This window comes from Fundulus heteroclitus, chromosome 23 (genome assembly GCF_011125445.2).
Source record: "Fundulus heteroclitus isolate FHET01 chromosome 23, MU-UCD_Fhet_4.1, whole genome shotgun sequence".
NCBI classification, from domain to species: Eukaryota; Metazoa; Chordata; class Actinopteri; order Cyprinodontiformes; family Fundulidae; genus Fundulus; species Fundulus heteroclitus.
The window spans coordinates 29992808-30009126 of NC_046383.1; the positions used below are offsets into that span (position 1 = coordinate 29992808).

Consider the following 16319-nt stretch of genomic DNA (forward strand, 5'->3'; position numbering starts at 1 on the left):
AATTAGAGGATAATCTAATGTGCTGTGTGCAACGATCACCTAAATGGCCATTGATCTTTGTTTTTGTCATATTGTTATCTCTCTATAATTTTAACCTTATTGGGTTTTGTATACTTTTGGGCATGTTGTTTTCTTCTTGATTCTGGAGCTTAATCGCTAAGTTGAATTTCCTTCTGGGGTTTGAAAACGTAATTTCTGATTCTGATCCACCCCAGCCACCTTTTTGGTTCAGATGTAGATATCAATCACAATCTTTATGTAGCTGTGTTTTCACCGCTAGCTTTTCATTACTTTATCACATTAATTAGAGGAGAAAAATCATCGGCTTTTGAAATTTCTCCCCAGGGCGCTAGCTGTCAGCCTTTAGGGCCAACCAAGCTAAACCAGTTAGCTAATGCATGTAAGATATTTCTTACTTTTTACGCTTCAACTGAACCTCACACACACACACACACACTTTTAAAATGTTATGTTGTAGGTAATGTGTGGTAGGAGAACATATGTTGAGCTGGAACAGGAGCTTTTCTCTTGGCTCATGTATTTGTACTGTAGATATTTCCCAACATCAACATTTGGCACCTGGTTCGTCTTATGACTTCAGCAGCTGTAGATCTTTTGTTCTCCCACTAGTCACTCTGTGGCCAACGATCCACACCCACAAAAAGGGGGTCTTAAATCACACAAGCCCCCCTCCTTTTTGGAGCCAGCCGCTTCATTTCAAAAACGCAGCATTCCTTCGTGCAATGACCGCTTCTTTTGGGTATTCTGGACCGCGGAGTTTGTTCCACTCAATCATTGAGCGGCGGACCGGTCCCGTCTTTGTTCTTGGTCCTGTCGTTCCTTTAACCCCTCCCTTGTGTTTTTATCTCTGCCGAGACACACAGGAAGACCCGTTTCCCCCCACTTTCCTCTCTCCAAAACGCGACATGACTGTTGGCCTTTTAATATCTGGAAATCCAGATTTGGATTAACGTCAGCGCTCGGGGATGAAACGAGCGGAAGAGAGAGACGGGTTGGGGTGGGGGGGGGAGAACAAACTGGAAGAGAGGAAGAGAAGATAGAGTGAGAGGCTTTTAGATTAAAATAAAAAAAAAAGCTGGCAGTGCGTCCTTGTTGTCGAGTGGGGTTAGGGAGTTTGACAAACGTAGCTGGCACAGTTTTAGCGTGATCTCTTGACGTGATAGATGCCGAAATCGGCCGAGGCAACGGAGGCGGGCAGAGTCTCCAGGTCTGCTTAAAGATTTGCTGCACATTTTTGGAGCGCACGTAACAGTTGGTTGCTGCAGTTGATTTCCATCTTGAGCAGCACTTAAAAGATGGATTCGCAGAAAGAAATGTGGTTGTGATCGGACACAGTTAATCAGATTATGAAGCTCCAGCGGTACAGTAATGGCTTGAATTATGTGACGTTGTACATGGCCTGAATGCAAACAACATGTGAAGCGGTCGTCTTTTTATGAATCCGGCTCCCTTTCGGTCGTACGGGCTAAACAGGAGCCTCAAAGGGCCAACTTATCATTATGCCACATCAGCGATGCAGAGGCCCCATTCAGCCAGCCTGAAGGAATAGTTAATTTAGACGACAGGAGTAAGTTAACACTGAGAAGATTTGCTCTCCCTGAGTGGATATAAAATTCACTCTTAGTGAGATTATTCAAGCGCCTTTGAGCCTGAGCTTCAAAGAGGTTCTAATTTTTTTTTTTTTGAGTAATGCTCCCCTGGAAATGTAAAAAAAAAAAAAAAAAAAATGGAAGGAGGAGAAGAAACTGGGTGTAAAATTGCAGATGAGGTTAAAGTACTTGTGTCAGCGTCTGCTCCGTCAGAACTGGGGGCAGGCCCCGTTCACCTCTCTGTCATTGGACGGTCTCTTCAAACAAGTTGCTCCCTGTTCATGCTCTAAAGACCGCTAGGATGAAACCACCCAGTTTTTAACCACAAAATGGGTTAAGGTGACGAATGCCCATATTAGGGAAAACTAATCAGTGACCTGGATTATTAAAGAAGTATTTCCTTCCAGCTATCCTCTACACCCACTTTATCCTTACAGACGCCTAGCAGCAACATTTGTATCCGCAGAGTCAAAGCTATGTTTTCCTCAATCATGTGTTTCTCATCTGCGCTTCCAACATGGTGACTTTTAGCGTTCTGGCCACTATAATTTGCGTTAAGTATGGGATGTCTATTGCAGTAACCTTACGTTCACCAGGCCGAATATTGCAACGGTATCAGTGGGTGAATTATTTACCTTCAAATAGCCCCTAGCAACATAAATGTTTATTATGATATTGCTGTTACAATATATGTGGGATGTAATGTGCAGCCCGACCCTGGACGCTAGTGCATCAGAGAGACGCAAGTACACTGCAAAAACGGTACTTAAAATAAGTAAAATGTTCTTGAAATTATTGTATTTTTCCTAGATTTGAGCAGGTAAATAAGATGATCTGCCAATAGAATAGGATTTTTGCACTTAAAATAGGAACAATTCATCTCCATCGTCTTATTTAAAGTGCAGGATATATAATTATCTTATTTTAGGGGTAAAAATACTCGTTCCATTGGCAGATAATCTTATTTACCTGCTTAAATCTAGGACAAAAGCACTAATTTTAAGAAATTTTTTACTTATTTTTAGATCCGATTTTGCAGTGTAACTGTGCTCACACCCTCACACCAACAATTTAGAGTGAGCAAAAACCTAACGTGGCTTTTCTGTAGGTATGGCGACAGAAAGCCGGAGTGTCTGTACAAAATGTACGTGTATAAAAACGGGGAGAAAAAGCTAACCACTTCGCTACTGTGCAGCTCAGAATAATTTATATGTATTGTTTATGTTTTGAAAGGAATCAAATAAAAAAAAAAACAGCCTCAAAATTTCTAATAAGACTTTGACTGATGAACTAAATGTTATGCTCTGTACGACACTGTGTAAAATACTGCCTGTCTATACTGACTTCAGTTTGTTGACTAAAGGGGGAATTTTGAACATAGTTTGTACCAGAAGCACGACTATTACCAGACGACGGGTGCCTGCTGTTTTTGTTCCAGTTGCTTAGCGGGCTCAGAAAACACGTTTTGTTTGCTATCGAGAATTGGAGCAATAACAAACGGTAAACACACTCATTGACACTCAGAATTCAGTTTGTTTTCTATTTGCTTGCTTTCTGCAACATCCGCAGCCCAATAGTCAACCTAGAAGTTTGTTAATGTTTTTAAGTACCTATAAACACAAAAGCAAACTGATCTGATACACAAACAGACGTTTTTTTTAAGCTGATAGAAAAATATCCATTCTAATGATAATTTATGCTTTTTTTAATTTAAAAAGAGACCTAATTTTTAAACACATCTAGCAATCGTAGTCTTCCAAATGCCTAAATATTGTCATTATCAAGCCTAAATTGTTATTATTAGAATTTATATTTGAATAAACACATATCTGAACTTTTTGGACGTTTTTTTTTTACAAGCGTTCTTACACAGTTTGGAAAAGTATATAATTTGATGTTAGACTTTCCCAGATCTGAATAAGTGCGGAGAAAAGAAAATTTAATATGGAACAAATGCTTGAGTTTCTGTGGTTCCTAAAGCAGGCATAGTCCTCACGGGTTCAGATGCCGGACAAACCACTGAAATGCTTTTTTTAAAATCCTCACAGACAGAAAAAAAAGTATTCAACTGTGCTTCGAGGAATCCACCCTGCCTGATTTTAGAAATCTAAGCATTTAAACTTTTTTTTTTTTTAAATAACTGATTTTGGCAAGTATAGACCCACAAAAAAGAAGGGTAGCCCCCCTTTTACAAAACTGATAAGTCACGTTCTGTGGAAAATATAGTCATAAAACGCAGACTCTTACAAAGTATGGAATTTTATAATAAGAAATTTGTAGGAACTCTGTTTGATGACTTATTTCATTAATGAGCTCAGATTCAGTATAGTTTTTATTATAAGGTGATGACTGTTGGGTTGTTCCTTGATTTTATTCAACACTTCCTTTATCGGTCCGGGGCAATTGTTGTTTTCTTGCTATCTAATGCCGACTTGATTCAGGACTCTTTCACAATGCCTGAAGCTAAATGTCCCAGCAATATCTAACAAAACATTTCACTTTTTGTAGCGAAGGTCCTGCTTTAGGTTGGAAATGTTCACCTTTTAACTTAAACTAAAGAATGTTTGATCTTGAAAAAAAAAAAAAAAAAAAAAAGCTGGAGCTGTTCTCATGTTTAACCCAGAAGGCCTTTCAATGCTCTTTCAGATAAAACATTTCGGTGACTCGCAACTCTTTTGAAAATTTTTACCGACGCGCCTAATCTTGTCCAACAAACTGGGTAAATTTTTTATTTTTTTCAAACCTCCCCAACGTTTAGTTCAAAGAAGTAACCCTGCAGCTTTTAGAGTGCAGGATGTAGATAACTCAGCGGCCTCCCTCAGCTTGGAGTGCTCGTTCGCATTAATGCCGCACGTAAATTTAAAATGTTATGTTCATGCGCGGCACTTAGTGGTCCGGGCCCCTGCTGTATATTCCAGTGTCCGCTTCCCTCAGCTGTGTTGAGTCTACACCAGAATTTGGGGTGGATGGGTGGGAGGGGGTGATCACCAAAGAGCTCCTGACAAGATGTTATCGCAGCGAGCCTCACAAATTATCACGCGCTCCGGCCATGCTGGCAAAATGTTGTGCTTCCCCCCGTAACTTAGAGGCCGAGCGCCATCTGATAGCGTAACACAATATTAGTGCTGTTCATTATTTCGTTTGCTTCAATTTCTCTGAAGTGAAAAAAAAAGATCAAATCCTTTAGGAGGTGGGGGGGGGGGAGGGAGAGAAGGAGGAATGTCAGCATTAATAACGCTTAAGAATGACAAGGCATGAATCAACTAGACGAGGCTTTTTTTTCATCATCGCTGAGGAGCCACATTTCAACAGCGCCGTACATGAGTTTACAGCAAGTAATCGCATGTAGAAACATTGATTCTGCCATAGCGTACGGATTCCGGTATTTGTCGGGCATTGTTTGGACCCGCGTTCCCCTCCCTTCCTTCTTCTGCCCAGTAGCCAAGTTTGCTTCATCTTTGTGCCGTCATTAGATAAGCATCCTCTCTGAGACAATGTCATCATAATGAGGGTGCCATCTGAAGCAATCACCCTGGGAGATGGTTATTGAGTTAAGAGGGAGGGAAGGGGAGGGGTAGAGGAAGGTATTTGCAGATAAAGATAAAAAAAAATGGAAACGATTTGAGGCCTAGATGGATAAGGCAAGGAAGAGACGCAAAAAGCATTTCGGAGGAAGGGAAACAGCAGACTAAGCGGACGTGGAGATCATTTGGGGAATTCCAAACTTAGAGCTGCCGTCTCAACACACACACACACGCAAACACACACACTTATATACAACCTCGTGCTTAACCGCTCGGTGTTAAGGTCGGAGTCACAGTCTGTCTCCCTGGGTCATTATCATGGGTCTGAAAATAGACAGGCAATTGTGTCGCGGTGCGTGACGAGACCGTGACATTGGATAAACAACCCCGGACCCCTAAACTCTCCTCCTCGGCCGGATCAGAGCGCGCTTTAAAACGAGCGGAGACACACACCGCGCGCCAGTGCTCTAATTTAGAAATGGATGCTGAAACTTTGAGGGCGGCATTTAGCTCGCTGCACTACCAGCAAGTGGTGACACATGTGGCCCAGAGGGAGTTAGCTGCTCGAAGGACTCGGCGAGCAGCTGGAGCTTTGGTAGCCGTGCCTCACTGCTAAACTATGCACAAACAGAAAAAACACACACACACACACACACTCTGAGGTCTGACCAAGTTCCTCCTCGCCACCTCAGTGGACTGTAATGTTGTTGCTTTCATTTGACTTCACTATAATGTGTTAATGAGAGATGGCGTTGAGAGGAGCTGCTCACTGATTGAGGTTGAGAACTGCTAATCACTGGAACAGCTAATCAGAGCTTGTCGTAAATATTGATTAGTTCTGTGCGTTATGGACGTGCTCATTAACCAACGTGTCACCGTCTCTCCTCTTTCTTCTGCCCTCTTTCTTCCCTCTGCCCCCCCCCGCCCCGCTTCCTCTATCTTTCCCCCGCCCTCCAGCAACCTCCAATGGCACGTTCGAGGGCCTGGAGAACCGCGAGGGAGGCGCGTGCAAGAGCCGAGCCATGAAAGTCATCATGAAAGTCGGACAAGGTAAATGTGCGCTCACCTCACATGTAGAACACAAAGCAACCAATGCTGCCTTGAAGCCATGTTTCACTTTGGTGTGACATTTCCATTTAACGCCATGTGTGCCTGCCGTGACTTTGTGTCCGCCAGCAGCGTCCGACGAGACGCGATCTCTGGAACTGTAAAGCTGTTCTGTGTAATACAACTGCCGGCAGGGTTAAGGTTTCTTTCAAATGTTTGTACTAACCAATATCTTATTTACATTTAAAAGACATTTAACTGATGAATTTTACAAGTTTTGACGTTAAAATGAATTCAAAACAATTTTTCCTCCCGTTTTAACCCTGAAAGATTTTGAGAAACAAAACTGTGTGATGTTTTGTGTCACCCTATGTTGCCCTGCTGTTAAAATATGAAATCTGCTGGGTTTCCTCAAGTAGAATACTTTTTAACCAATCTGTCTGCATGATTTGGTAGAATTGACTTGAGATGACATGTGTTGTAAATTGGTGCCACATAGATATAATGAATTCAACTGAATTTAATAGGAGTGGGTGAAGGCTGTAAAGTTAGCTTCTGCTAGGTTACATAAGGTAATCTCCTTTGTAAGCGGGATCCTTTTACATAGTATTATACATACATCTAATAACAGCCATACATGGCATTAGCTTAGTTGTCTTTAACTTTCAATAATCTTCTCTGTCATTGCCATCCTTCAGCAATAGTTTTAATCACTGGGGGCTCGTCCAGGATATACGAGTACATGAAAATAAAGTAAATGCCTTAAGAAAGTTAATACGAATTGGCTATCCCATTCAAAAAGTGAAACTCACAAAAGAAGTAGATTAATATAGTGATATAGCGAAAGCATTTATTTCTGTTAATTTTCATGAATGTTGCTTATAGCTAATATAAACCCCAAATTCAGTGTTTTGGAAATTCTGAATATTACATAAGTCAAATATATAAAAGTCATTTAAGGGCCCACAAAACCATTGGCACCCTCGAGGACAAGGGTAAGCCAAAATTTGGCCATTGCCAAAAAAGCTGTTCACAGAGGACTGTTTCCATGTATGATAATGGAAAGTTTAGTGTAAGGTAAAATGTTGTAAAAAAAAAACAACAAAAAAAAAAAAAACAAAGGTACACAAGCAACCGAGACAACTGCAGCATTGAGAGGATTATGAAGCAAAGTCTATTCAAGAATTCAGGTGTGATTCTCAAGGATTGGATGGTGGCAAAAACAATAACAGATAGATGTTTTCAGAACATAGGCTAAAGCTGTCACAATCCTTGTGTTAAATACTCCAGAACTGTCTTACCTGGGCTCAGGAGATATAGGACAAGACTGTTGCTCAGTGGTCCTAGGTCTTTGTTCAGATGAAAGTAAAGACGAATGAAGGAAGTAAATCTTTGATTTTATTAGGAAAATCAATATACTAGAGTCTGGAGGAAGAGTGGGGAAACCCGAGAATCCATTTTCTTATCCTTCTCACATTCATTGTTCTTGAAAACTCTGCAATTGAGAGTTGAAATGTGTTTCTGTTGCAGTAGTTTGACAATTAACTGCTTATCTCAACTGAAAATAGGGAATGCTTTCATGAATAAATCCATATCAAATATAATACAACTGAGAAGAACATAAAGTTCAAGCACCACTCTGGGTTTGTATGGATTCTTTCCGATACGTTTTTCTCGACATCTACCGCCTCCTCCTCAATTATTGGCAATAACTGATAAAGATGTATTCAAAAACCATTAATTAAATTGTTGCTGTGGAAACTATCCGGCCCTAAGATGTGACTAACTGTTTGCTTTGGAGATATTTTTTACCTCCCTTACCTTCCTCCTCAGTGAGTGTGGTGTCGAGATAAATATGGGTCCTTGTTCAGCCTTGTTTGTCTCATTTGCCTTTAAGCCTTGTAATTATTGCTCTGGCTGTAGATATAGACAAGTTTAGGCAAGTAGTTATTTTCATGTAGCCATTTTCTGACTTATGAATACAGATGTCACACTTCCTAAATGGTACGTTTTCTAGTTTTCCCCATTTTGAAGAGTAGCCAAGCGAAATAGACCTCTGTGTCATGCTGTATTTCGCATGGTCTAATAATTAAAAGCTCTTAGAGACATATTTAAGCTGCCAATGTTGACACTGGCATATGGGACATTTTCCACAACTGATTGGATTTTCTTAAATTAAATTGACCTCTTTAAAAAAAACGCTATGAGTTTATGCTTCTGCAACAAAAGACTTATTTGTTTAAATGCATCTTTACTCAACTTTACCAATAGGTTTGGGCTATTGTGGACATAAAAAGGCACTGCGAGCAGTTTTTATGTGACAGTAAAAAACACACACCCAGGTATAGGATGAAAAGGGTTAGCTCTTCCTCGATATTGGATGGATACCCATCCAGTGTCTATATTTGTTTATCCTTGCATGGTCATGGGGGTGGGTGGTTTTCAAGACCTGTGGTTCCAGCGGTCATTGGTCGGGAGGCGGGGTACATCCTGGACGGGTCGCTGGTCCATCACAGGGCAACACAGAGACATACAGAAAAGCCACAATAAACACACACATTTACTTCTGAGGGCAGTTTAGAGTAACCAGTTAACCAATCGGGTTTTTAGACCGTGGGATTAACTTGGAGTTGCTGGAGTGAACCCAAAACCGTCATGCTGCAAGGTAACAGTGACAGCCACTGGTCCGCTGTGAAGCCAGACTGCGAAATAAATAAATAAAAGTCTTGAATTAAAAAGAAGCAGTTTCACGTGTAGCTCTCAGATGGCAACTTCAGGAAATCTGCTTGGTCCTAATTAAAAGCTAGGGAGGATAATTATCTGTTTACTCGGTGGAACCTGTTTGTATTAGGCCCATGCAAGCGATCAATCATCAGCGCTCCTGCATGCACGCCGTTATTCAATTTTTAAGGATCTGTAGGTTAGCGTGATGAAGTGAGCCAGCAATTTTGGATATTACATTTCGAGTTGCACTGATGGAAAAACGGACCGCCGCAGTGTACACTGTGATATAAGATTACATAGGCCTGTATTATGATAGATGATTGTATCCTTCTTCGCCCGCCCAGCCCTGTGGGGTATCCAGACATGTTGAATGACTCTTATATACCGATGAATAGTTTTAGCAAACTGAGTAGAAAAGAAATCCGAGAGAAATAACAAACAAATGACCGATGACTTGTGTGGAATAACGGCGAGTCCGCTCTCTGATGTTCCTCGGCATGTGGTTCTCGCGGCGAACGCGTGTCGGCAGTTTCCACGTGCGTGCGCGGCGGCGCTACGTCATCCGAAAAAGCGCTGGAGGTAAACAAGCGCGCTTTGTTTAGATATCCTTGGACGTAGCATTTGGTTCGCATCACGCATTCCCTCTTTTCCTCGTCGCTCCGCTTCACGATCCGGACCCTCTATATCCTGGCTTTGACAGGGTACAGTACACAGATGTGTTGCTGTGTAAACAGTCGCTCCGTCCTCGGAGCGGTTTGTTTTGACCCAAACAGACAGTGAGAGGAACATCTGCCCACCACAAACGATCCGACTCCAGACTTAAAGTTGGATCCGACCGTAACCGAGAGGCGCGGTAACGAAATCAAGTGTGCGCGTGGGAATCCGTGTGCAGATATTTCGGATGTGCCGGAGAGTGAGATTGCAGCGCTGCATCCTGTGCAGAACGTGGGGGAGCAGAAACTAACAAGCTGCTGATGCTAGCAAGGTTCCAGCAGGAACAATTTCAGCAGAGGCAGTGAAAAATACCCACAGCCCTCTCAGAGACAGACAGGCTCCGCGTCTGCTCTCCATGTAGGTCAGTCCGAGCAGCCTGGGATTGGAGCAGACGCGCGTCGGGGTGACGACAGCGCCGCCTGAGCGTAGGCGACGCTGGCTTTTGCACAAAGCTATTAGGGACAAACAGCTCCATATTCTCCGGTTAATGGAAGTTGAAAGGGAAGGGCCTGGGTTTTCGAAGGAAACTTCCAGGAAAAGTTCCTCCCAGCCGGGGTCTGCTTCTGTGGCTCCCGGCTGTTCCTCAACTTCGCCGGAGCCGTGCGCTCGTTTCCCAAAACGTTCCCCGGCGGAGCTGTCACTCACGATCAGCTTGCCCTAAAAACCCTGTTCAGAAAGATGCAGTGCGCCCAGCTGCGGCTACTTTTAAAAGTCGGTTTCTGGGGCTTGGACTTCGGATGCATAATGCGCCCGTCGAACCCCAGTGGCTATTTGAGCAGGACGTTGATTTGCCTGCTTTTAAGTGATTTTTTTTTTTCTTTCTCCATTAACTTTCCATTATGGCCATCTGCACACATAGAGTTAGGATTTTTCCTATTCTTGCTATTCAGCTGGTTGCTGTGAGTGCAGAAAGTGCTGAAAATGTCAAATATAATTCCCAGAATGAGTGCTTTTTTTTAACAGAGAATGGTGGCATATAAGAAAGTACTTTGACATTATGTATTTCAGGGGACTTTACTTCGCTATTTCCATTTTATGAGCGGTGGCACTTCTTTTCTGCTAGGAATCTTTTTTCTACATTTCTTTCAAAGCAATGTTAATCCACACTGGATTCACATTAACAAATTATATATAAAGAAAATGTATATTTCAAGCACCCATTTCGGAGGTCTGATATTTGAGGCTTTTCCCTCTTTTATTAGCTATTTGAGAAAACTTAAGGAACTCGTGCCTCGGGGCGAAACGTCTGCATATTTTTTTTTCTTCTCTTCTCTAAAATTAAACATAAAAATCCTCACCAGACTAATCAATAATGAAAACAGACATTATTCACTTCCCCCTCGAGGCTGTTCCTTCTGCAGCCACACTGTGTTTTGTTTTAGCAAACACAATAAAAACCAAAGCCCCGCTCGGTTCTGACCCCACATGTTATTGTGTGTTCGATTCAAACATCCTCCGTCTCTGCAGCTGAGTGCCTTCTGCTCGCCAAGACCCCCCCCCCCCCCCCCGCGCGCGTACGCGCCCCATCCCCATGTGTTCGCTTCCAATCTTTCTGCACATCTTGCTGTGTACGTCTATGATTGATTCCAGTGTGAAATGAGCCCAGATTCTCTTAGAGCCAGATTTGTGATATAATGCAATTAACGCTCACGGCGAACGCGCGAAAGTATTCACACCCGCCGCATCTTTTCAGGCTTCAGCGTTTCTGATCGGATAGCATTGGGGAGGAAAACGGTAATTAGTGCATGATTGCGAGAGAAAAACATAGTGTTGAAGAAATAAAGCTCCCAAGGATGCAACGTTTCCACTGCCTCAAACAGGTTTCTCTCCCGGGGTTGCCTTTGTGTTTAGCTTTATCCACGTTCCCATCAACTCTAAGCCGCCCCAGTGTCAGTGTTGAAGACAAGCATTCCCACAGCATGCCGCTGCCACCACCATGCCAGGGTGCAGTGTTATTTTTTTTTTCCGTGCTAGTGGCAAACTTTAAGCTCCGCTTCTTATGACTAATCCATGCCTAATAGTCGTCCCGTCGGCGGATCCTCTCACCTAAGCTCAAGCTCTCTGCAGCTCCTCCAGAGTTACCATCGGGCCTCTTGGCGGCTTCTCTGATTAATACCCTTCGGTCCTCGCCTGTCGGTAAAGTTGTCTTTGTAGTTTTTTTAGTTGTACCATACTCCGTATCCCTGAGGCGTTCTTTAGTCTTTCTGATGCTCTACATACAAATCAGTGGACTTCTGGAGGCATTAGGATAGCGTTTTGTTTTCTATCGGAGTAGATCAACCCACAGATTTCTATTTATAAAACAACTGAAAACCTGGCGTCGATTCTCCTCCTCTTCAAAAGTTATGCTCAGCCATGCGTCGCTGTGTCACATCAGCTCTCAACAAACCGGCAATATTTGCGCCTTTTATGTCGCTAATTGTTCTTTAAACGCCTGTTGTTTAGCTGCTTTTCTGTAAAACATTAAAAGGGAAGAGAAACTGCCTGAATGGGAAGCTCATCATTTATAAATACGCTGCTTTACCGCAGTCTCTCTCCCATGTCACCGCGCTGCTCATTAGAAATATGTTGACTCACTGCCACGCAGGCATCTCTCCCTCCCCGTGTTTTTCCCTCCATCTACCTCTCCCGACATCCCTGTCTCTCCTCTCTGTCACTCGATCATCACCGTCTCCCTCCCCTCCTCCCCCCCCCCCTCCCAGCCGCTCCCTCCTTCTGGTGGCTTGGCACTTCTGAGTTAGTTGCTTGTCTGCCTAGCTAAGGAAAATGTCAAACAGCACGCACATAGAGAGAGAGAGAGAGAAAAAAATAAAATAAAAATGGGTCAGGACATTAGGCCACGGCGTGCACATGCTCAGTGCCCGGGCGCGGCGTCAGGGGGTGGGTAGGGGGGGTCGTAGGGTTGAGAGGCGCGCACGCTCAGACTGAGTCGGATCAGTGTGTCCTCACGCATCCCCTGTCATGCGTGAATGTTCCCACTTCTCACTCCTGTCTTCTCTCATCAATTATTGACAGTGCACAACAGCTAGCGGCTAAGTACGGCACGGCTGCAATCAGCGCCGAGCCGGGCTGTGGTCGGGACATGGAGACGATAGAGCAGGAGAGGCCTCCACCGTCTTCACAAAAAAAAAAAAAAAAAAGGGAAAGAAGAAGAAAGAGAAACCATCGTCCAATCCCCACCCCCCCCTTTTTTTTATCTTCCCATCCACACCCAAATCATTTCTCATTTCGACTCAGGATTTAGCCATAATTGCTTGGAAATAGAAAATTTCCTGCCAGAGCGACTGGCCCCCTTCCTATCATCCGCCCGGGCTCGGCCACACACGCTTTTCCACGGGGGACTCAAATACAAATTGCCTCCCCACGAGCCCCCTTTTTTTTTTTTCGCTCTCCCTCTCACGCAGCCCTCAGAGCGGGCCTTGGGGCAGATGCAGATAAGGCCTGCCCCACGGTGAGGGAGAACTATCTGATAGACTCCTGTGGAATCCGTGGGTTAATAGCGTCTGACTGTTTTCTGTCTGTCGGCCCTGCCCTTGTAAAAGAAGAAGAAGAAGAAGAAAAAAAAAAACCCCGCTGGAGGACCCACCGCCGTTCACCGCGCCGAACCTTCAAAGCGTGCGTGCTGAAATCACAACAGACAGTCGGATAAACTGTCTGTTTCCTCTGCGCTCCCCTCACGGCTCATACAGCCGCCCCCTCCTCTTCTCCTTCTCCTTCTCCTTCTCCCCGTCGATCCCTCCGTCCCCTTTTTCCGGTCGTCTTATTACCCCCACCACCACCACCCCGAAGTGTGCTGCTTCTTGCAGAGTTAAAGCCGGGGCAATAAATAAGGCATATTATGGCCTTTTAAAGTGATGAATAATGTAAAACAATAAAAAGTTAATATATAACTACTTTACCCCCATTCTGCCAGGCTGAGTGTATTGTAAGTATATTGTAGGTGTGTGGGAGTGTGCAGAGCTCTCGCGAGTGTGCCGGTGTTGGAAATGCCTGTCTGAGTGTTTGCTGAAGGAGCTGCTGATGTAGATGTGAGCTCACTTTTTTTTTACGACAGGACAGGGATAGCGCCGTGTTTCACAGGCGTTCGCAAATTCCCCCCCCCTCTTCCTCTTTTTTCCCCTGCTTTCATCTTCCCTTCTGACACAGTTTCGACACGGGCGAAGATAACCGTCTCTGTGTATAAAAGATATATCAAAAGATAATGAGCATAATCCTTTGCTGTAGCAGAGGAACGAGTCATTGTAATTCATCGCATGCGGCTTTCCAAGGCTGACTTTTTGTGTGTTCTTTTTTTTTCCTTTCTCCCCTTCCTCTTTTCTTCTCCTCCGTTTCCCACAGTCCCGAACGCAGCGAACCCGGAGGCGCCGGAAACTGAAAAGGAGAACCAAATACCGGAGTCCAGCAGTTCCGGTCCACCCGACCCGGGCAAGATTGGGCCGGTGATGCCAGGAATCCCTGGTGAGTGCATTTACAGACCCTTCAGCCATTAACTTTGACCGTCTGGAGACTGAAATATCGGCTCATTTTCCTAAATAACTCAAGCTCAGGCAGACTGGATGGAGGTCGTCCGTGAACAGCAGTTCTCAAGTCTTGCCGCAGATTCTTAGCTGGGCTTTGACAAGGCCTTTCTGACACATGAATATGCTTTGATCTAAGCCATTTCGTCGTAGCTCTTCCTGAGTGTTTAGGATTGCGGTCCTGCTGGAAACTAAACCTGCGCCCTTGCCTCTTAAGAGCTCACATCCCGTCAGGTCTGACCAGCCTCCCTGTCCCTGTCTCCACAGCACGACTCTGCCACTACTGTGTGTCACTGCGGGGATCATCTGCTCCTGTGCTGTAGCATTTGCCATCTTCCTAACCAAGAACTCCCACAGAATGACAAAAACTTAGACCAAAAAAAAAAAGAACATTCTTGTCACCTTATAAAAACTTGATAAATTATTTTTAAAAGTAGATGAAATCCAATAACATCTAATTTTTGTTCTGTGGAAAGGCAAGACAAGCTGAAAAATCAGCCAGTGAGACTTAATCAGTGCATGTAATGAACATCCTATTTATGTATTTTTTTTTTTTATTATTATTTTTTTTACTTATTTTGGATTTGCTGTTTTGATGAAAATCGTTTCACAAAAAAAAAAAGGTAATCAGTGTGTGCGCATTTCAAAATGTAAATTTAACTCAGCTCCATCCTTGGATAACTATTTCAACTCGTTGTAAAATGGTTTTCCTTAAATATGTAAGAGCCCCTAAAACATTCCTCCGTGACTTTAGCTAGAAAGTATAGTAGTACTTTATAGTAGTACTGTAGTATTTTCTTGACTAACACTAGACTAAATCTATAATGGCTGTGGAGGACTAAATTGGGACTAAAACTACATTTAAATTCTCTATCAGAATGAACACAGCATTAGTTTATCGCCTCACAAAGCCGTTTTGTGTAAAAAAAAAAAAACACGTGTTAAAGGAGAGCACCACCCTCCACATGTTCGCTGTGTCCCCTGGATGACTTGTGATTCACTGAAAGCAAAACTTCTTACTTTAGTGTTGCTCTGCTGAAAGGTGAGCCTCCTCCCACGGCTCAGGTTTTCTACAGCTTCTGTCACACGTTAATTTCCCATCAGCCCTGACCAGCTTCCTCGTTCCGACCGGAGAAACATGTCGCCACAGCATAATGCTGCCACAAGCATAGTTTACATTGTTACATGTGAATGCTACATTACGTTTTGCATAGTGGATCCTGTTTTTTTTTTTTGTTTTTCTTGCTACTTTGTATATAACAGATTCATGGAGTGCTAAATAAATAGCTGTCGTGTCACCAAATTGCGCTAACGATTAATCACATTTAGCATGGAAAGAATACAATTAAAAATAATAATTTAGCCTCTCAAAGTACATTTTTCCTCATTTGGCTCCGATTCTTGACTCAGCTGGCTGGAGTACTTCCAAAACCAGCGTTCCTCACAGAAACAGAGTGAAACTCTCCAAAAGTCAGGTTGCGCTGAAACAACATGAAACCACACCCTAAACAAATACCGCTCGCCCTGAGTCACAAAAGGGAGTGTTCTGCAATCTGGGAGACTGAAAGAGAGACGTCTTTATTACATGTCTGCCTTAAATCTCATTAGAGTTGCAGATAAATGCAAAAAGCAGGGATAATTGCAGGGGTCACTTGAATCTCGGTGGATGCTGTCGGGCTGTTTCTTGGATTTTACCTCCCATCTTTTTCACAGCTGCCTCCCACCAGAGGACCCACTTCATCTCTTTTTTTTCCAAAGAGAGCCCCTTTGCAGGAACTTTTTTTTTTTTTTTTTTTTACTTACTCCGCAACCTTATGCACCACAAACTTCCCCCAAAGTTCATACTGTTCTGCCTGTCCCGGTGTGATAAGCCCTGCTTTCTTAATATTTGCTTATTTGACATTAGCTACTCTAAAAAAAGATGTCCCCGTGTCACTTTTTTCTGTATTCCTCGGGTTTTCGCCTTCCTGTCACTGTTGGATCAGTTATTATGTCAAGTGAGGGTGGAATGAAGGACGAGTGGCGGCGGGTTGAGGGGCTGATATTTCAGGAATGAAATTTCTGACAGCCTCTCTCCTCCCGGCTCGCTCTTCGGTGCCCAGAACGTACGAAATTCCTTCAGCCTCCGATTTCACCGATAAGGCCAGAATTGGTAGCCTTCAATCACGGCATTCAGGGGTGAT

At 43.5% G+C, this 16319-nt stretch overlaps 1 protein-coding gene across 1 annotated transcript in view; it reads left to right on the forward strand.

Annotated features, from left to right (window-relative positions):
* The window catches only part of efnb1 (ephrin-B1), an 84589-nt gene that overhangs the window by 61654 nt on the left and 6616 nt on the right, over positions 1 to 16319 (forward strand). The window contains exons 3-4 of the mRNA XM_012869899.3: positions 6092 to 6184; positions 13958 to 14077. Coding sequence (XP_012725353.1) covers positions 6092 to 6184; positions 13958 to 14077 — 213 coding nt within the window. The remainder of the gene's footprint in view (positions 1 to 6091; positions 6185 to 13957; positions 14078 to 16319) is intronic.